General features: G+C 46.9%; 2 protein-coding genes and 1 long non-coding RNA gene across 5 annotated transcripts in view; 2 read left to right on the top strand and 1 right to left on the bottom strand.

Annotated features, from left to right (window-relative positions):
* The window catches only part of LOC139273370 (uncharacterized), a 38,906-nt gene extending 33,717 nt beyond the window's left edge, over window positions 1–5,189 (top strand). Inside the window, exon 3 of the long non-coding RNA XR_011595088.1 lies at window positions 4,557–5,189. This is a non-coding gene — a long non-coding RNA (uncharacterized lncRNA). The remainder of the gene's footprint in view (window positions 1–4,556) is intronic.
* LOC139273369 (zinc finger protein 239-like) overlaps window positions 3,422–15,807 on the bottom strand; it is a 52,218-nt gene continuing 39,832 nt past the window's right edge. For all 3 annotated transcript variants that reach the window (XM_070890197.1, XM_070890199.1, XM_070890198.1), the window contains exon 3: window positions 3,422–4,693. In XM_070890197.1, coding sequence (XP_070746298.1) covers window positions 3,971–4,354 — 384 coding nt within the window. In that variant the 5' untranslated portion in view covers window positions 4,355–4,693 and the 3' untranslated portion in view covers window positions 3,422–3,970. The remainder of the gene's footprint in view (window positions 4,694–15,807) is intronic.
* LOC139273988 (histone H2B 5-like) lies at window positions 6,827–7,207 on the top strand. The gene is made up of 2 exons (XM_070891054.1): window positions 6,827–6,977; window positions 7,041–7,207. Exons 1-2 carry the CDS (start codon window positions 6,827–6,829, stop codon window positions 7,205–7,207), a joined length of 318 nt encoding a protein of 105 aa, XP_070747155.1.

Below are 15,807 nucleotides of genomic sequence, written 5' to 3'. Positions count from 1 at the left end.
TCCTTCCTAAATGTTGAATACCCTTGGATGTTGAGTTCCCAGCCTTGGTCACCCTGGAGCCATGTCTCCGTGATTCCAAACACATCGTATCCGTTAACTGCTATCTGCACAGTTAATTCATCCACCTTATTCCGAATACTCCTCATTGCTACACAGAGCCTTCAATCTTGCCTTTTTTAACACACTTACAACCTTTAGAATGTTGCTGCAAAGTGGCCGTTTCTGTTTTTTGCCTTGGGTTTCTCTGTCCTCCACTTTTACTCATTTCCTTTCTGTCTTTTGCTTCTGTCTCCATTTTGTTTCGGTCTCCCTGCATTGGTTCCCATCCCCCTGCCATATTAGTTTAACTTCTCCCCAACAGCACGAGCAAACACTCCTCCTAGGATATTGGTTCCAGTCCTGCCTAGCTGCAGACCATCCGGTCTGCACTGGTCCCACGTCCCCCAGAACCAGCTCCAATGCCCCAGGAATTTGAATCCCTCCCTGCTGGATCACTGCTTAAGCCATGTATTCATCTGAGCTATCCTGCGATTCCTACTCTGGCTAGCACGTGGCACTGGTAGCAATCCCGAGATGACTACTTTTGAGGTCATACTTTTTAATTTAGCTCCTAGCTCCTTAAATTCGTCTCGTAGGACCTCATCCCGTTTTTTTACCTATTTCGTTGGTACCAATGTGTACCACGACAACTGGCTGTTCACCCTCCCTTTTCAGAATGTCCTGCACCCGCTCCGAGACATCCTTGACCCTTGCACCAGGGGGGCAACATACCATCCTGGAGTCTCGGTTGCGGCCGCAGAAACGCCTGTCTATTCCCCTTACAATTGAATCCCCTATCACTATCGCTCTCCCACTCTTTTTCCTGCCCTCCTGTGCAGCAGAGCCAGCCATGGTGCCATGTACTTGGCTGCTGCTCCCCCCTAATGAGTCATGACCGCAGGGGACCCCTGCACAATCTTCCTTGCACTGCTCTTCCTGCTGGTCTTCCATTCCCTATCTGGCTGTGGACCTTTTACCTGCGGTAAGACCAACTCACTAAACGTGCTATTCATGTCATGGAAGCAGATTCACATGTTACGTTCAAAAGAGATAAATATTTGAGTTGGAAAGATTTACAGGGTTATGAGGCAAGAGCAGCGGAGTGGCTTGCATCCTAAGGCTTCATAAGAACATAAGAACATAAGAATTAGGAACAGGAGTAGGCCATCTAGACCCTCGAGCCTGCTCCGTCACTCAACAAGATCATGGCTGATCTGGCCGTGGACTCAGCTTCATTTACCCGCCCGCTCCCCATAACCCTTAATTCCTTTATTGGTTAAAAATCTATCTACCTGTGATTTGAATAAATTAAATGAGCTAGCCTCAACTGCTTCCCTCCACAGATTCACAATCCTTTAGGAGAAGAAATTCCTTCTCAACTCGGTTATAAATTGGCTCCCCCGGATTTTGAGGCTGTGCCTCCTAGTTCTAGTCTCCCCGACCAGTGGAAACAACCTCTCTGCCTCTATCTTGTCTATCCCTTTCATCATTTTAAATGTTTCTATCAGATCACCCCTCATCCTTCTGAACTCCAATCAGTAAAGACCCAGTCTACTCAATCTATCATCATAAGGTAGCCCCCTCATCTCCGGAATCAGCCTAGTGAATCGTCTCTGTACCCCCTCCAAAGCTAGTATATCCTTCCTTAAGTAAGGTGATCAAAACTGCACGCAGTACTCCAGGTGTGGCCTCACCAATACCCTATACAGTTGCAGCCGGACCTCCCTGCTTTTGTACTCCATCCCTCTCACAATGAAGGCCAACATTTCATTCGCCTTCCTGATTACCTGCTGCACCTGCAAACTAACTTTTTGGGTTTCATGCACAAGGACCCCCAGATCCCTGTGCACCGCAGCATGTTGTAATTTCTCCCCATTCAAATAATATTCCCTTTTACAGTTTTTTTTCCCCAAGGTGGATGACCTCATATTTTCCGACATTGTATTCCATCTGCCAAACCTTAGCCCATTCGCTTAACCTATCTAAATCTCTTTGCAGCCTGTGTCCTCTACACAACCCGTTTTCCCACTCATCTTTGTGTCATCTGCAAATTTCTGCAAGAGAAGTAGCGGCAGGGATAGTGGATGCACTGGTTGAAATTTACCAAAATTCCCACGTTTCTGGGTAGGTCCCAGCAGATTTGAAAACTGCAAATGTAACACGCCTATTTAAAAAAGTTGGCAGATAAAAAGAGGGAAACTAGTTCGCCTAACATGTGTGGTTGCGAAAATGTTGGAGTTCATTATTAAAGCAGTAGCAGGGCATTTGGTAAATCAAAATTCGGTCAAGCAGAGTCAGCATAGATTTATGAAGGGGAAGTCATGTTTGACAAATTTGCTGGAATTCTTTGAGAATGTAACGAACAGGGTGGATAAAGGGGAACCAGTGGATCAGGTGCATTTGGACTTCCAGAAGGCATTTGACAAGGTGCCACATGAAAGGTTACTGCATAAGGTAAAAGTTCACAGGTTGAAGGTAATATATCAGCATGGATAGAGGATTGGCTAATAAACAGAGAACAGAGAGTCGGGATAAATGGGTCATTCTCTGGTTGGCACTAGTGGAGTGCCGCAGGGATCAGTGCTGGGGCCTCAAATATTTGCAATTTATATTAATGACTTGGATGAAGGGACTGAGTGTAACGCGGCCAGATTTGCTGATACTACAAAGATGGGTGGGAAAGCAAGTTGTAAGGAGGATGCAAATAATCTACAAAGGGATATAGATAGGCACAATGAGATGGTAAAAATCTGGCAGATGGACTATAATGTGGTAAATTGTCAGGTTATCCGCTTTGGCAGGAAAAATAAAAAAGTAAATTATTTATATGTGACAATTACAAAATGCTGTAGTACAGAAGGATCTGGGGGTTCTTGTACATGAAACTCAAAAAGTTAGTATGCAGTTGCAGCAAGAAACCAGGAAGGCAAATGGAATGCTGGCCTTTTTTGCAAGGGGGATGGAGTATAAAAGTAGGGAAGTCCTGCTACAACTGTACAGGGCGTTAGTAAGACCACACCTGGAGTACTGCGTACAGTTTTGGTCTGGAGTTGTCTCCATTCCCATGACGAGGGGATTGCGACACCAGACGGGAGGGGCAACATTTAGGGACACTGATTCCCCACCAATTCCCATTCCCCTTCTTTCTGGTGGATAATGGAGGGGTCACTGTGTGTAATGTGCAAGTCAGTAAGAATTGTCAGCAAGCTCTTTCTAATTGGAGATTTTGTTCAGTAGAAACGTTCACACATTATTGTAGATTTTGTACCAAAGATCAATTTAAAATTAAAGTAAAAGTTTATAATTTTATTCCAAATTGAATTTCTGTTGTGAGTCACTGAATTAAGGGGAAAGATAACACACATGGACACTACAGCCCCGAGAACACAATCAGCAATATATTCAGAATATTAAAATCCAGCCCAGTTGTTGGGTTATTAACATCAGCAGAAACAAACCCCAACTGTCAGAATGAACATGATTCAGTCGGGATGTGATTAACAGCAGCAATAACAGCAGATTCCAAACCCTGCAGTCACTTGTGAACTCGCCGGTGTGTCAGCAGGTGGGATGACCGAGCGAATCCCTTCCCACGCACGGGGCAGGTGAACGGTCTCTCCCCAGTGTGAACTCGCTGGTGTTCCAGCAGGGTGGATGAATGAGTGAACCCTTCCCACACTCAAAGCAGGTGAACGGACTCTCCACAGTGTGAACTCGCTGGTGTGTCAGCAGGGTGGATGACTGAGTGAATCCCTTCCCACACTGAGAGCAGGTGAATGGTCTCTCCCCAGTGTGAACTTGCTGGTGAACTACACGGTTGTATGACTGAGTGAATCCCTTCCCACACACGGGGCATGTGAATGGCCTCTTCCCAGTGTGAACTCGCTGGTGCATCAGCAGTTTGGATGACTGAGTGAATCCCTTCCAGCACTCAGAGCAGGTGAACGGCCTCTCCCCAGTGTGAACTCGCTGGTGTATCAGCAGGTTGGATGACAGAGTGAATCCTTTCCCACACAGAGCAGGTGTACGGCCTCTCCCCAGTGTGAACTCGCTGGTGAACTACAAGGTTGTATGACTGCGTGAATCCCTTCCCACACACCGGGCATGTGAACGGCCTCTCCCCAGTGTGAACTCGCTGGTGTATCAACAGGGTGGATGAATGAATGAATCCCTTCCAGCACTCAGAGCAGGTGAACGGCCTCTCCCCAGTGTGACTGCGTCGATGAATTTCCAGCTCAGACGGTGATTTTAATCCCTTCCCACAGTCACATTTCCACGGTTTCTCCGTGGTGTGGATATCGTTGTGGCTCTCCATGGTTGGACGATCAGCTGAAGCCTCGCCCACACACAGAACACATTTACAGTTTCTCCCCACTGTGAATGGTGCGATGTTTATTCAGGCTGTGTAACTGGTTAAAGCTCTTTCCGCAGTCAGTATACTGCAACACTCTCACTCGGGTGTGTGTGTGCCTCGCTGCTTTTCCAGTCACACTGATGTTTGAAATCTTTTCCCACAGGCAGAACAGACAAGCATTTCTCCTTCCACTTTCAAAGGCCGATGATATTCACGTCCTGATGAATCGATTGACTCCTTCAGATCTTGACGTGTTGTTTGGTTTGTGTTTCCTGTCTGAAAATCTCCGCTTCTAATACGCTGTAAAAGGAGATAACAAAACTCATCACTGTCAGTACAAGACAGAAATTCAGGATAGACACATCTAGTTTCCATGGAACATTTTTTCCTCTCTTGTTCTTCAAAAGCTGTAAATCCCTGTCCCACACATTGTTCCTCCTGCTGTGCTAAAATCCAAACCCATCACACATTTCTCGACTGTTTCTCCAACACTCCCAGTTTTCACCAGCAATTCTGGCTGGGTTCAGTTCCACACTCACTGGTTCCACTCCCCTGAAGGTGCTGACTCTGGCTGCGTTCAGTTCTATACTCACTGGTTCCCCTCCCCTGAAGGTGCTGACTCTGGCTGGGGTCAGTTCTACACTCACTGGTTCCCCTCCCCTGAAGGTGCTGACTCTGGCTGGGTTCAGTTCTACACTCACTGGTTCCCCTCCCCTGAAGGTGCTGACTCTGGCTGGGTTCAGTTCTACACTCACTGGTTCTCCTCCCTCTCCTCCCCTGAAGGTTTTTTTTTCTCTGTTAAGTTAGTACTTAGTCTTTAAATAAAGGTTAGTTAAATCAGCTGATTGCTGAGTTGTTGTTGGGTGTGTTTTTCTAAGGTTTAGAGTTTAGTTCTACTTGATAGTTCCGAGTGTAACTGGAGGGATGGCAGGATAGCCCAGTCCCGTGGATTGCACATCCTGTGGCATGTGGGAAATCCTGGATGCTTCGTGCAGTCGGGACGACCACGTGTGCAGGAGGTGTCTCCAGCTGCACCAAGTCGAGCTGTGTGTTTTGGAGCTTGAGCAGCGTCTGGAATCACTGTGGTGCGTCCGTGAGACTGAGAGCTTGTGGATAGCACGTTTCTAGAGGTGCTCACCCCGCAGCTTTAGAGTGTGCAGGCAGAGAGGGAGTGGGTGAGCACCGGACAGAAGAGGAGGACCAGGCAGGTAGTGCAAGAGTCCAGAGTCCATCTCGCTCTCCAACCGGTACTCTGTTCTGAGTACCAGTGAGGGCGATGGTGGCTCTGGGGAGTGCAGCCAGAGCCAAGTCCACGGCACCACGGGTGGCTCAGCTGCACAGTGGGGAGGAAGAAGAATGGAAGAGCTATAGTGGTAGGGGATACAAGAGTCAGGGGAACAGACTGGTGTTTCTGCGGCAGCCGACGTGACTCCGGGATGGTATGTTGTCTCCCAGGTACCAGGTCCAGGATGTCACCGAGCGGCTGCAGGGCATTCTGGGGGGAAGAGGGTGAACAGCCAGAGGTCGTGGTCCATATCGGGACCAATGACATAGGTAGAAAGAGGGATGAGGTCCTGCAGGCAGAGTTTAGGGAGCTAGGAGCAGGACCTCAAAGGTAGTTATCTCCGGATTACTCCCGGTGCCATGAGCTAGTGCGTACAGAAATAGGAGGCTCGAGCAGATAAATGCGTAACTGGAGAGATGGTGTATGCAGGAGGGCTTTAGTTTCCTGAGGCATTGCGACCGCTTCTGGGGGAGGTGGGACCTGTACAGGCCAGACGGCTTGCACCTCAACAGCGCTGGGACCAATATCCTTGCCGTGGGGAGGGGGCGGGGGGGTATGCTCGTACGTAGGAACATAAGAAATAGGAGCAGGACTAGGCCATACGGCCCCTCGAGCCTCCTCTGCCATTGATTACAATCACTGCCACGGTGGAGCCACCTTCCCCGTTTTATTTTACTCCAGACAGGGATGAACAATTGTTGAAGTTCATCCATGTGATCTTTAAATGTTTGCCATTTCCTATCCACCGTCAACTCTTTAAGTATCACTCGCCAGTTTACTCTAGCCAATTCACGTCTCATACCATCGAAGTTATCTTTTCCCAAGTTCAGGACCCCAGTCTCTGAATTAACTGTGTCACTCTCCATCTTGATAAAGAATTCTACCATATTATGATCACTCTTGATGACGTCATTCAAGAATTTGTGATTGTGGCGAGCAACAAATCTGATTGGTCTCTTCAAAGATCCAATCATCGAGATACAGAACAATGGATATTGACATGGCGGCCAATGAACCAATCACATTCATTGCCTTCACTCACCCCTTATTAGCATAGGGCTGTGGGCAGAGTGTGGTGCTGCCCATATAATGCGGGCTCGGAGCAGAGTTTCCTCAAATCTGCGCCGGACTGAACGACACGATGCCTGATGGAAAGTAAAGTTACCTCCAAGAAAGTAATCAAGAAAACCTCACCGAAGGGCAGCAAGAAGCGCAGAAAGTCGAGAAAGGAGAGCTCCTCCATCTACATCTACAAAGTGATGAAGCAGGTTGACCCCGACACTGGCATCTTCTCCAGGGGCCAGATGCCTGCCCATCATGAATTCCGTTGTGAACAATATTTTGGAGCGCATCCCGGGTGAGGCTTCCGCCTGGCCCATTACAACAAGCGCCGCACCATCAGCTCCCGGGAGATCCAGACCACCGTGTGCCTGCTGCTGCCTGGGGAGCTGGCCAAGCACGCCGTGTCGGAAGGGACAAAGGCGGTGACCAAGTTCACCAGCTCCAAGTCAAACTGCGCGCTGTTCTGAGAGATCAAACCCAAACACAACGTCTCTGAAAGAGCTGCACAAACGCATCACCCTTTAGACGCAAATCACTAATTATTTCCTGAACAAGTGTGTGCGAACCTTTGCACTTCCAGCTGTAGATTTAGTTTTGAATTCTCCGATAAGCAGCTTCACTGTCCGGTTCAACCTCAGTGTCGCTGGAATTTCCCGCCCACAAACTACAAACACGGTCCCTGCTCTCAGACCCGTTCATTTACACCGCCTGCCGAATTAAGAGCTTGTTTAGGGGCTGACACTCAGGTTTAAATCACACATTCTCTCTCGCAAGCCCTTTTCAAGTTTATTTTTCAATTCCTGTTGCGGCTCAGTGCGTTTATTAACCCGACACTCTGTGCAGTGTCACAACCCAGAATGGGAATTCTTACAGAGACCAGAATGGGGACAGTTTGAACACTCTGTCGCTCTTCTCTTTTAACAGAGGGACTCCCAATTCTGGTCTCACTCCCGCCTCTGTGGGGCATCGATCGATAATCTATGAAAGCTCACTTTTACAAAGATTGAGTAGGAATGTGTCCCGTTACAGAATCAGTGAGAATTGATTCCCGCCCATTACAGAGAGATTGAAACAGTACCCAAATTTAAACCTGATTGTAACAGCCTGAAATGTGCAAGTGAAAAATGGATTAAGATAAAAGGAAACAAAAAATGTTTGGAAATATTTGGCTAATGGTAAAGTTACAAACATAATCCGCAATTTTAACAATTATTGGCGGAATGTTTGAATTTCTAAATCGTTCGAGGACTGACTGTTGAGAACAGTCATTTCCGCCCAGGTTTCATTGGGGAATAAGCAGGCTGCGATTGGTCATCAGAAATGACCAATGAAATTCACCACAGAGCGACCAATCACAAGTTCGCTCCCTGCATTCCTACAGAAGTTATAAGGAAGGCAGATGTGGGAGGAGTTTCTCATTCTTTCTCCGAACGTGTGGATTGTGGAAATATCTGGAAGAGGAAATACCAGCGGTAAAGCTCGGGCCAAGGCCAAGTTTCGATCCTCCCGGGCCGGACTGCAGTTCCCTGTGGGCTGTGTTCACAGGCTTCTGCGGAAGGGGAACTACGCTGAGCGTGTGGGTGCCGGATTCCCGGTCAACATGGCTGCTGCGCTCGAGTATCTGACCGCTGAAATCCTGGAGCTGGCCGGCAACGCGGCCCGCGACAACAAGACCCGCATCATCCACAGACAGCTGCAGCTGGCCATCCGCAACGATCAGGAGCTCAACAAGCTGCTGGGAAAGGCGACCATCGCTCAGGGCGGCGTGCTGCCTAATATCCAGGCTGTGTTGCTGCCCAAGAAAACCACCAGTGTGTCCAAGAGCAAGTAAAGCGGACAGGATATAATCGAATAAACCAAAGGCTCTTTTCAGAGCCACCCAAAGTTTCTGTGAAAGTGCAGATGAATAGAAACATAGAAAATAGGTGCAGGAGTAGGCCATTCGGACCTTCGAGCCTGCACTGCCATTCAATGAGTTCATGGCTGAACATGTAGCCTCAGTACCCCATTCCTGCTTTCTCGCCATACCACTTGATCCCCCTAGTAGTAAGAACTACATCTAACTCCTTTTTGAATATATTCAGTGAATTGGCCTCAACAACTTTCTGTGGTAGAGAGTTCCACAGGTTCACCACTCTCTGGGTGAAGAAATTTCTCCTCATCTCGGTCCTAAATGGCTTGCCCCTTATCCTTAGACTGTGACCCCTGGTTCTGGACTTCCCCAACATTGGGAACATTCTTCTTGCATCTAACCTGTCTAAACCCGTCAGAATTGTAAACGTTTCTATGAAATCCCCTCTCATTCTTTTGAACTCCAGTGAATACAAGCCCAGTTGATCCAGTCTTTCTTGATATGTCAGTCCCGCCATCCCGGGAATCAGTCTGGTGAACCTTCGCTGCACTCCCTCAATAGCAAGAACGTCCTTCCTCAAGTTAGGAGACCAAAACTGTACACAATACTCCAGGTGTGGCCTCACCAAGGCTCTATCCAACTGTAGTAACACCTGCCTGCCCTGTACTCAAATCCCCTCGCTATGAAGGCCAACATGCCATTTGTTTTCTTAACCACCTGTTGCACCTGCATGCTAACCTTCAATGACTGTTGTACCATGACACCCAGGTCTCGTTGCACCTCCATATTTCCTAATCTGTCACCATTCAGATAATAGTCTGTCTCTCTGTTTTTACCACCAAAGTGGATAACCTCACATTAAGGATAGTGTTAAATCCAAGGAAGAGGTCTATAAATTGGCCAGAAAAAGCAGCAAACCTGAGGATTGGGAGAATTTTGTAATACACCAGAGGAAGACAAAGGGCTTAATTTGGAGGGGGAAAATAGATTATGAGAGGAAGTTTGCTGTGAACATGAAAACTGACTGCAAAAGCTTCTATAGATATGTGAAGAGAAAAAGATTAATGACAACAAACGTAGTCCCTTGCAGTCAGATTCAGGTGAATTTATAATAGGGAACAAAGAAATGGCGGACCAGTTAAAGACATACTTTGGTTCTGTCTTCACGAAGGAAGACACAAATAACCTTCTGGAAATACTAGGGGACCGAGGGTCTAGTGAAAAGGAGGAACTGAAGGGAATCCTTATTCGGTGGGAAATTATGTTAGGGAAATTGATGGGATTGAAGGCCAATAAATCCCCGGGGCCTGATAGTCTGCATCCCAGAATACTTAAGGATGTGGCCCTAGAAATAGTGGATGCATTGATGATCATTTTCCAACAGTCTATCGACCCTGGATTGGTTCCTATGGACTGGAGGGTCGCTAATGTGACACCACTTTTTAAGAAAGGAGGGAGAGAGAAAATGGATAATTATAGACCGGTTAGCCTGACATCAGTAGTGGGGAAAATGTTGGAATCAATTATTAAAGACGAAATAGCAGCACATTTGGAAAGCAGTGATGGGATCGGTCCAAGTCAGCATGATTTATGAAAGGGAAATCCTTCTTGACAAATCTTTTGGAATTTTTTGAGGATGTAACTGGTAGAGTGGCCAAGGGAGAACCAGTGGATGTGGTGTAGTTGGACTTTCAAAAGGCTTTTCACAAGGTCCCACACAAGAGATTGGTGTGCAAAATTAAATCACTTGGTATTGGGGGTAATGTACTTACAGGATAGAAAACTGTTTGGCAGACAGGAAGCAGAGAGTCGGGATAAACGGGTCCTTTTCAGAATGGCAGACAGTGACTAGTGGGATGCCACAGGGCTCAGTGCTGGGACTCCAGCTATTTAAAATATACATTAATGATTTGGATGAGGGAATTGAATGTAATATCTTCAACTTTGCAGATGACACCAAGCTGGGTAGCGGTGTGAGCTGTGACTACGATGCTAAAAGGCTGCAGGGTGACTTGGACAGGTTAGTTGAGTGTGCAAACGCGTGGCAGGTGCAATATAATGTGGATAAATGTGAGGTTATCCACTTTGGTGGCAAAAACACGAGGGCAGAATATTATCTGAATGGCGGCAGATTAGGAAAAGGGGCGGTGCAGCGAGACCTGAGTGTCTTGGTACATCAGTCATTGAAAGTTGTCATGCAGGTTCAGCAGGTGGTGTAGAAGGCAAATGGTATGTTGGCCTTCATAGCTAGGGGATTTGAGTATAGGAGCAGGGAGGTCTTACTGCAGTTGTACAGGGCCGTAGTGAGGCCTCACCTGGAATATTGTGTTCAGTTTTGGTCTCCTAATCTGAGGAAAGACTTTCTTGCTATTGAGGGAGTGCAGCGAAGGTTCACCAGTCTGATTCCCGGGATGGCAGGACTGACATATGAGGAGAGACTGGATCGACTGGGCCTATATTCACTGGAGTTTAGAAGGATGAGAGGGGATCTCATGGAAACATATAAAATTCTGATGGGACTGGATGGGTTAGATGTACGAAGAATGTTCCCGATGTTGTGGACGTCCAGAACCAGGGGACATAGTCTAAGGATAAGGGGTAAGCCATTTAGGAGAAACTTCTTCACTCAGAGATTTGTTAACCTGTGGAATTCCCTACCACAGAGAGTTGTTGATGCCAGTTCATTGGATATATTCAAGAGGGAGTTAGATATGGCCCTTACGGCTAAAGGGATGAAGAGGTATGGAGAGAAAGCAGGAAAGGGGTACTGAGGTGAATGATCAGCCATGATTTATTGAATGGTTGCGCAGGCTCGAAGGGCCGAATGATCTACTCCTGCACCTATTTTCTATGTTTCTATGTTTCCAAGTTAGTTACAACCCCTCCTGATTTATACTCTGTTTTTTGTGTTTCTATTCTGCTCTCAGGCAAAAATCTTACGAGGAAGGTTCATTAATGTTTAGTATATATATATATAGATGCAATAATCTGAACTGCAAACTCGCTGCTCTGTTTGTGGATCTACATTATTACATGTTCACAGACATTTACCGGTTTATAACTGAGATCGACTGAGGATCACCTGGTCAGGAAACTCCCAGCTTATCAACCGCAGGGATTTAATATTAAGCAGAGAAATAGAGACTTGGATTTATATTGCGCCTTTCACGACCATCGGACTTCTGAATGTGCTTCGCAGCCAATTAAGTACTTATTGAAATGTAGGCACTTTAGTAATGTAGGAAAGGCGGCAGCCATTTCGCGCACAGCAAGCTCCCACAAACAGCAATGTGATAATGACCAGATAAGCTGTTGTGTTATGCTGATCGAGGGGTAAGTATTGGCCAGGACACCGGGGATAACTGACCTGCTCTTCTTTAAAATAGTGGCCGTGGGATCTATTACGTCCACCTGAAAGAGCTGAAGGGGCCTCGGTTTAACGTCTCTTCCTGTAGATGGCACCTCCAACAGTGCAGCACTCCCGCATCACTGCACTGGTGTGACAGCCTAGACTTTATGCTCAAGTCCCTGGATTGGGACTTGAACCCACAGCCTTCTGAATCAGAAGCGAGTGTGCTACCCACTGAAGCACAGGTGATAAGATTGTGATCAATAGATCAGTTTCTTCAGACAGTACGCAGCCCTTTCATATAATATAAATATAGGAACATAGACATTCACAGAATGATGTCATTTCAGTCCATCGTGTTCGCACCGGCCGACAAAAAGCTGCACGGCCCTTGGGCATCAGTCCTAAAGGTTACCTTTAAACCTTTGAACAATGACATAAAAGCAAAGAGCACCCAGCCCAACCAGTCCGCCTCAAACAACTGCGACACACCTTATAGTGAAACATTCTACATTCGACCCCAACCAGAGCCATGTGATCTCTTGGGAGAGGCAAAAACCGATTAAAAAAAACCCAGGCCAATTTAGGGAGAAAAAATCTGTGAAAATTCCTCTCCGACCCATCCAGGTGATCGAAATGAGTCCAGGAGATCACCCTGGCCGTATTCTATTCCCTGCAGTACTTACCATTATATCTGCACCGTCCAACAAAACGTCATCCAGTCTAATCTCAGTTACCAGCTCTAGATTTGTAACCCTGCAGGTTATGGCACTTTAAGTGCCCATCCAACCATCTCTTAAAAGTGGTGAGGGTTTCTGCATCCACCACTCTTTCAGGCTGCGAGTTCCAGATCCCCACATCACTCTGTGTAAAGAACCCCCCCCCGCCTCAAATCCCTTCTCAACCTTCTACCAACTCACGCTAAAACTATGCCCCCTCATAATAGACCTCTTCACCAATGGAAATAGACCCTTACTATCCACTATGTCCAGGCCCCTCAATATTTTGTACACCTCAATGAGGTTTCCTGTCAACCTCCTCTGTTCCAATGAGAATAAACCCACCCTATCCAATCTGTTCTCATAACTAAGATTCTCCATTCCAGGCAACATCCTAGTAAATCTCCTCTGCACCCTCTCTAGTGCAATCATGTCCTTCCAATAATACGGCGACCAAAACTGCACACAGTACTCCAGCTGTGGCCTAACTAAAGTATTATACAACTTAACCATAACCTCCCTGCTATTATATTCTATGCCTCGGCCAATAAAGGCAACCATTACTTATGCCTTCTTAACCACCTTATACCTGGCCTGCTACTTTCAGGGATCTGTGGACAAGCACTCCAAGGTCCCTTTGTCATCTACACTATTAAATGGACTACCGCTTAATGTGTATACCCATCCCATATTAGCCCTCCCAAAGTCCATCACCTCACACTTCTCTGAATTAAATTCCATTTGCCACTGCTCTGCCCATCTGACCAGTAGATTGACATCCTCCTGCAGCCCATGACTTTCCTCTTCATTATCAACCACAGCCAATTTTAGTATCGTCAGCAAACTTCTTAATCGCACTCCCTATACTCAAATCCAAATCGTTAATATATACCACAAAAAGCAAGGATTCCAGTACTGAGCCCTGCAGAATCACACTGGAAACATCAATCATTACCCTTTGCTTCCTACCTCCAAGCCAATTTTGGATCCAACTTGCCACTTTGCCCTGTATCCCATGGGCTTTAACGTTCACAACGAGTCTACCATTTGGGACTTTATCAAAAGCCTTACTAAAGTCCATATATACTACATCATACGCATTACCCTCATCGACCCTCTTGGTTACCTCCTCAAATAATTGAATCATGTTAGTCAAACACGAAGTTCCCTTAAAAGATCCGGGCTGACTGTTCCCAATTAATCCTTGCCTTTCTAAATGCAGATTTATCCTGTCTTTCAGGATTTTTCCAATAATTTTCCTACCACTCAGGTTAGCCTGACAGGCCTGTAATTACTCAGCCTCTCCCTTTCTCACTTTTTAAACAAGGGTACTACATTGTGGGTGGCTCTGAAAAGAACCCACTTGTTGTTAGATTAAATCTTGTTCACTTTACTTGCTTTTGCTGGGCCCAGCATTGGATTTCTTTGTCAGAAGCACCACCTGGATTTTTGGCTGTTCGGCCATGATCATATTGAATTGTGGAGCAGAATTTCCAGAAGGCATTCGATAAGGTGCCACATAAGAGGTTCCGGCACAAGATAAAACTCACGGGGTTGGGGGTAATATATTAGCATGGATAGAGGATTGGCTAACTAACAGAAAACAGAGAGTCGGGATAAATAGGTCATTTTACGGTAGGCAAACAGTAACTAGTGGGGTGCCGCACAGATTGGTGGTGGGGACCTCAAATATTTACAATCTATATAGATGACTTGGATGAAAGGACTGAGTGTAATGTAGCCAAGTTTGCTGATGATACAAAGATGGGTGCAGAAGCAACTTGTGAGGACACAAGAAATCTGCAAAGGGATAAGTGAGTGGGCAAATTTTTGGCAGATGGAGTATAATGTGGGAAAATGTGAGGTTATCCACTGTGGCAGAAAAAAAGTAAAGCAAATTATTATTTAAATGAAGCCAAATTGCAAAACGCTGCAGTACAAAGGGACCTGGGGGGCCTTGAGCATGAAATGCAACAAATTAGTGTGCAGGTACAGCAAGTAATCAGGAAAGCAAATGGAACATTGGCCTTTATTGCAAGGCGGGTAGAGTATAAAAGCAGAGAAGTCCTGCTACAACTGTACAGGGTATTAGTGGAGGCCACACCTGGAGTACTGTGTGCAGTTTTGGTCTCCATTTTTAAAGCAGGACATACTTGCATTGGAGGCAGTTCAGAAGAGAAGGTTCACTCAGTTTATTCCGGAGATGAGGGGGTTGACTTATGAAGATAAGTTGAGTAGGTTGGGCCTGTACTCATTGGAGTTCAGCAGGATGAGAGGGAATCTTATCGAAACATATAGGATAATGAGGGGTCTCGACAAGCTTGATGCAGAGAGGCTATTTCCACTCATAGGGGAATTTAGAACGAGGGGGCATAGTCTCAGAATAAGGACTGCCCATTTAAAACTGAGATGAGGAGGAATTTCTTCTCTGAGGTTCGTACATCTGTGGAATTCTCTGCCCCAGAGAGCTGTGGAAGCTGATTCATTGAATATATTTCAGGCGGAGATAGACAGATTTTTGAGCGATAAGGGAATAAAGGGATATGGGGAGCGGTCAGGGAAGTGGAGCTGAGTCCATGATCAGATCATCCATGATCGTATAGAATGGCAGTGCAGGTGCGAGGAGCCAAATGGCCTACTGCTGCTCCTATTTCTTAGGTTCTTATGTTCCAGGCTTCGATCTGATAAAGTGCCACACAAGAGGCTGCTCGATCAAAAATGTTCAAGAAGTCTGAAGAGGGAAGGGTGAGGGGGAGGGGGTGGTCTGGCACAGGGGAGGGTGAGGGGGTCTGAGTCAGGGAAAGGTTAGGGGGGCGTCTGGGACAGGGGAGGGTGAGGGGGGTCCGGGTCAGTCTGGACAGAGGAGGGTGAGGGGGGCTCTGGGACAGGGGAGGGTGAGGGTGGAGGGGGGGGGGGAGTCTGTGACAGGGGAGGATGAGGGGGGTCTGGGTCAGTCTGGGACAGGAGAGTGAGGGGGGTCTGGGTCAGGGAAGGGTGAGGGGGCTCTGGGTCAGTTTCGGACAGGGGAGGGTAAGGGGGGTCTGGGTCAGCGGAGGGTGAGGGGGGTCTGGGTCAGTCTGGGAAGGGAAGGGTGAGGGGGGGTCTGGGTCAGTCTGGGAGCAGGACAATTGAGGGAGATGTTGCCTG

This window comes from Pristiophorus japonicus, chromosome 9 (assembly GCF_044704955.1).
Source record: "Pristiophorus japonicus isolate sPriJap1 chromosome 9, sPriJap1.hap1, whole genome shotgun sequence".
Taxonomy (NCBI): domain Eukaryota; kingdom Metazoa; phylum Chordata; class Chondrichthyes; family Pristiophoridae; genus Pristiophorus; species Pristiophorus japonicus.
Note: the sequence above shows the minus strand (reverse complement) of the source record. Positions and strands in the feature narration are given on the sequence as shown.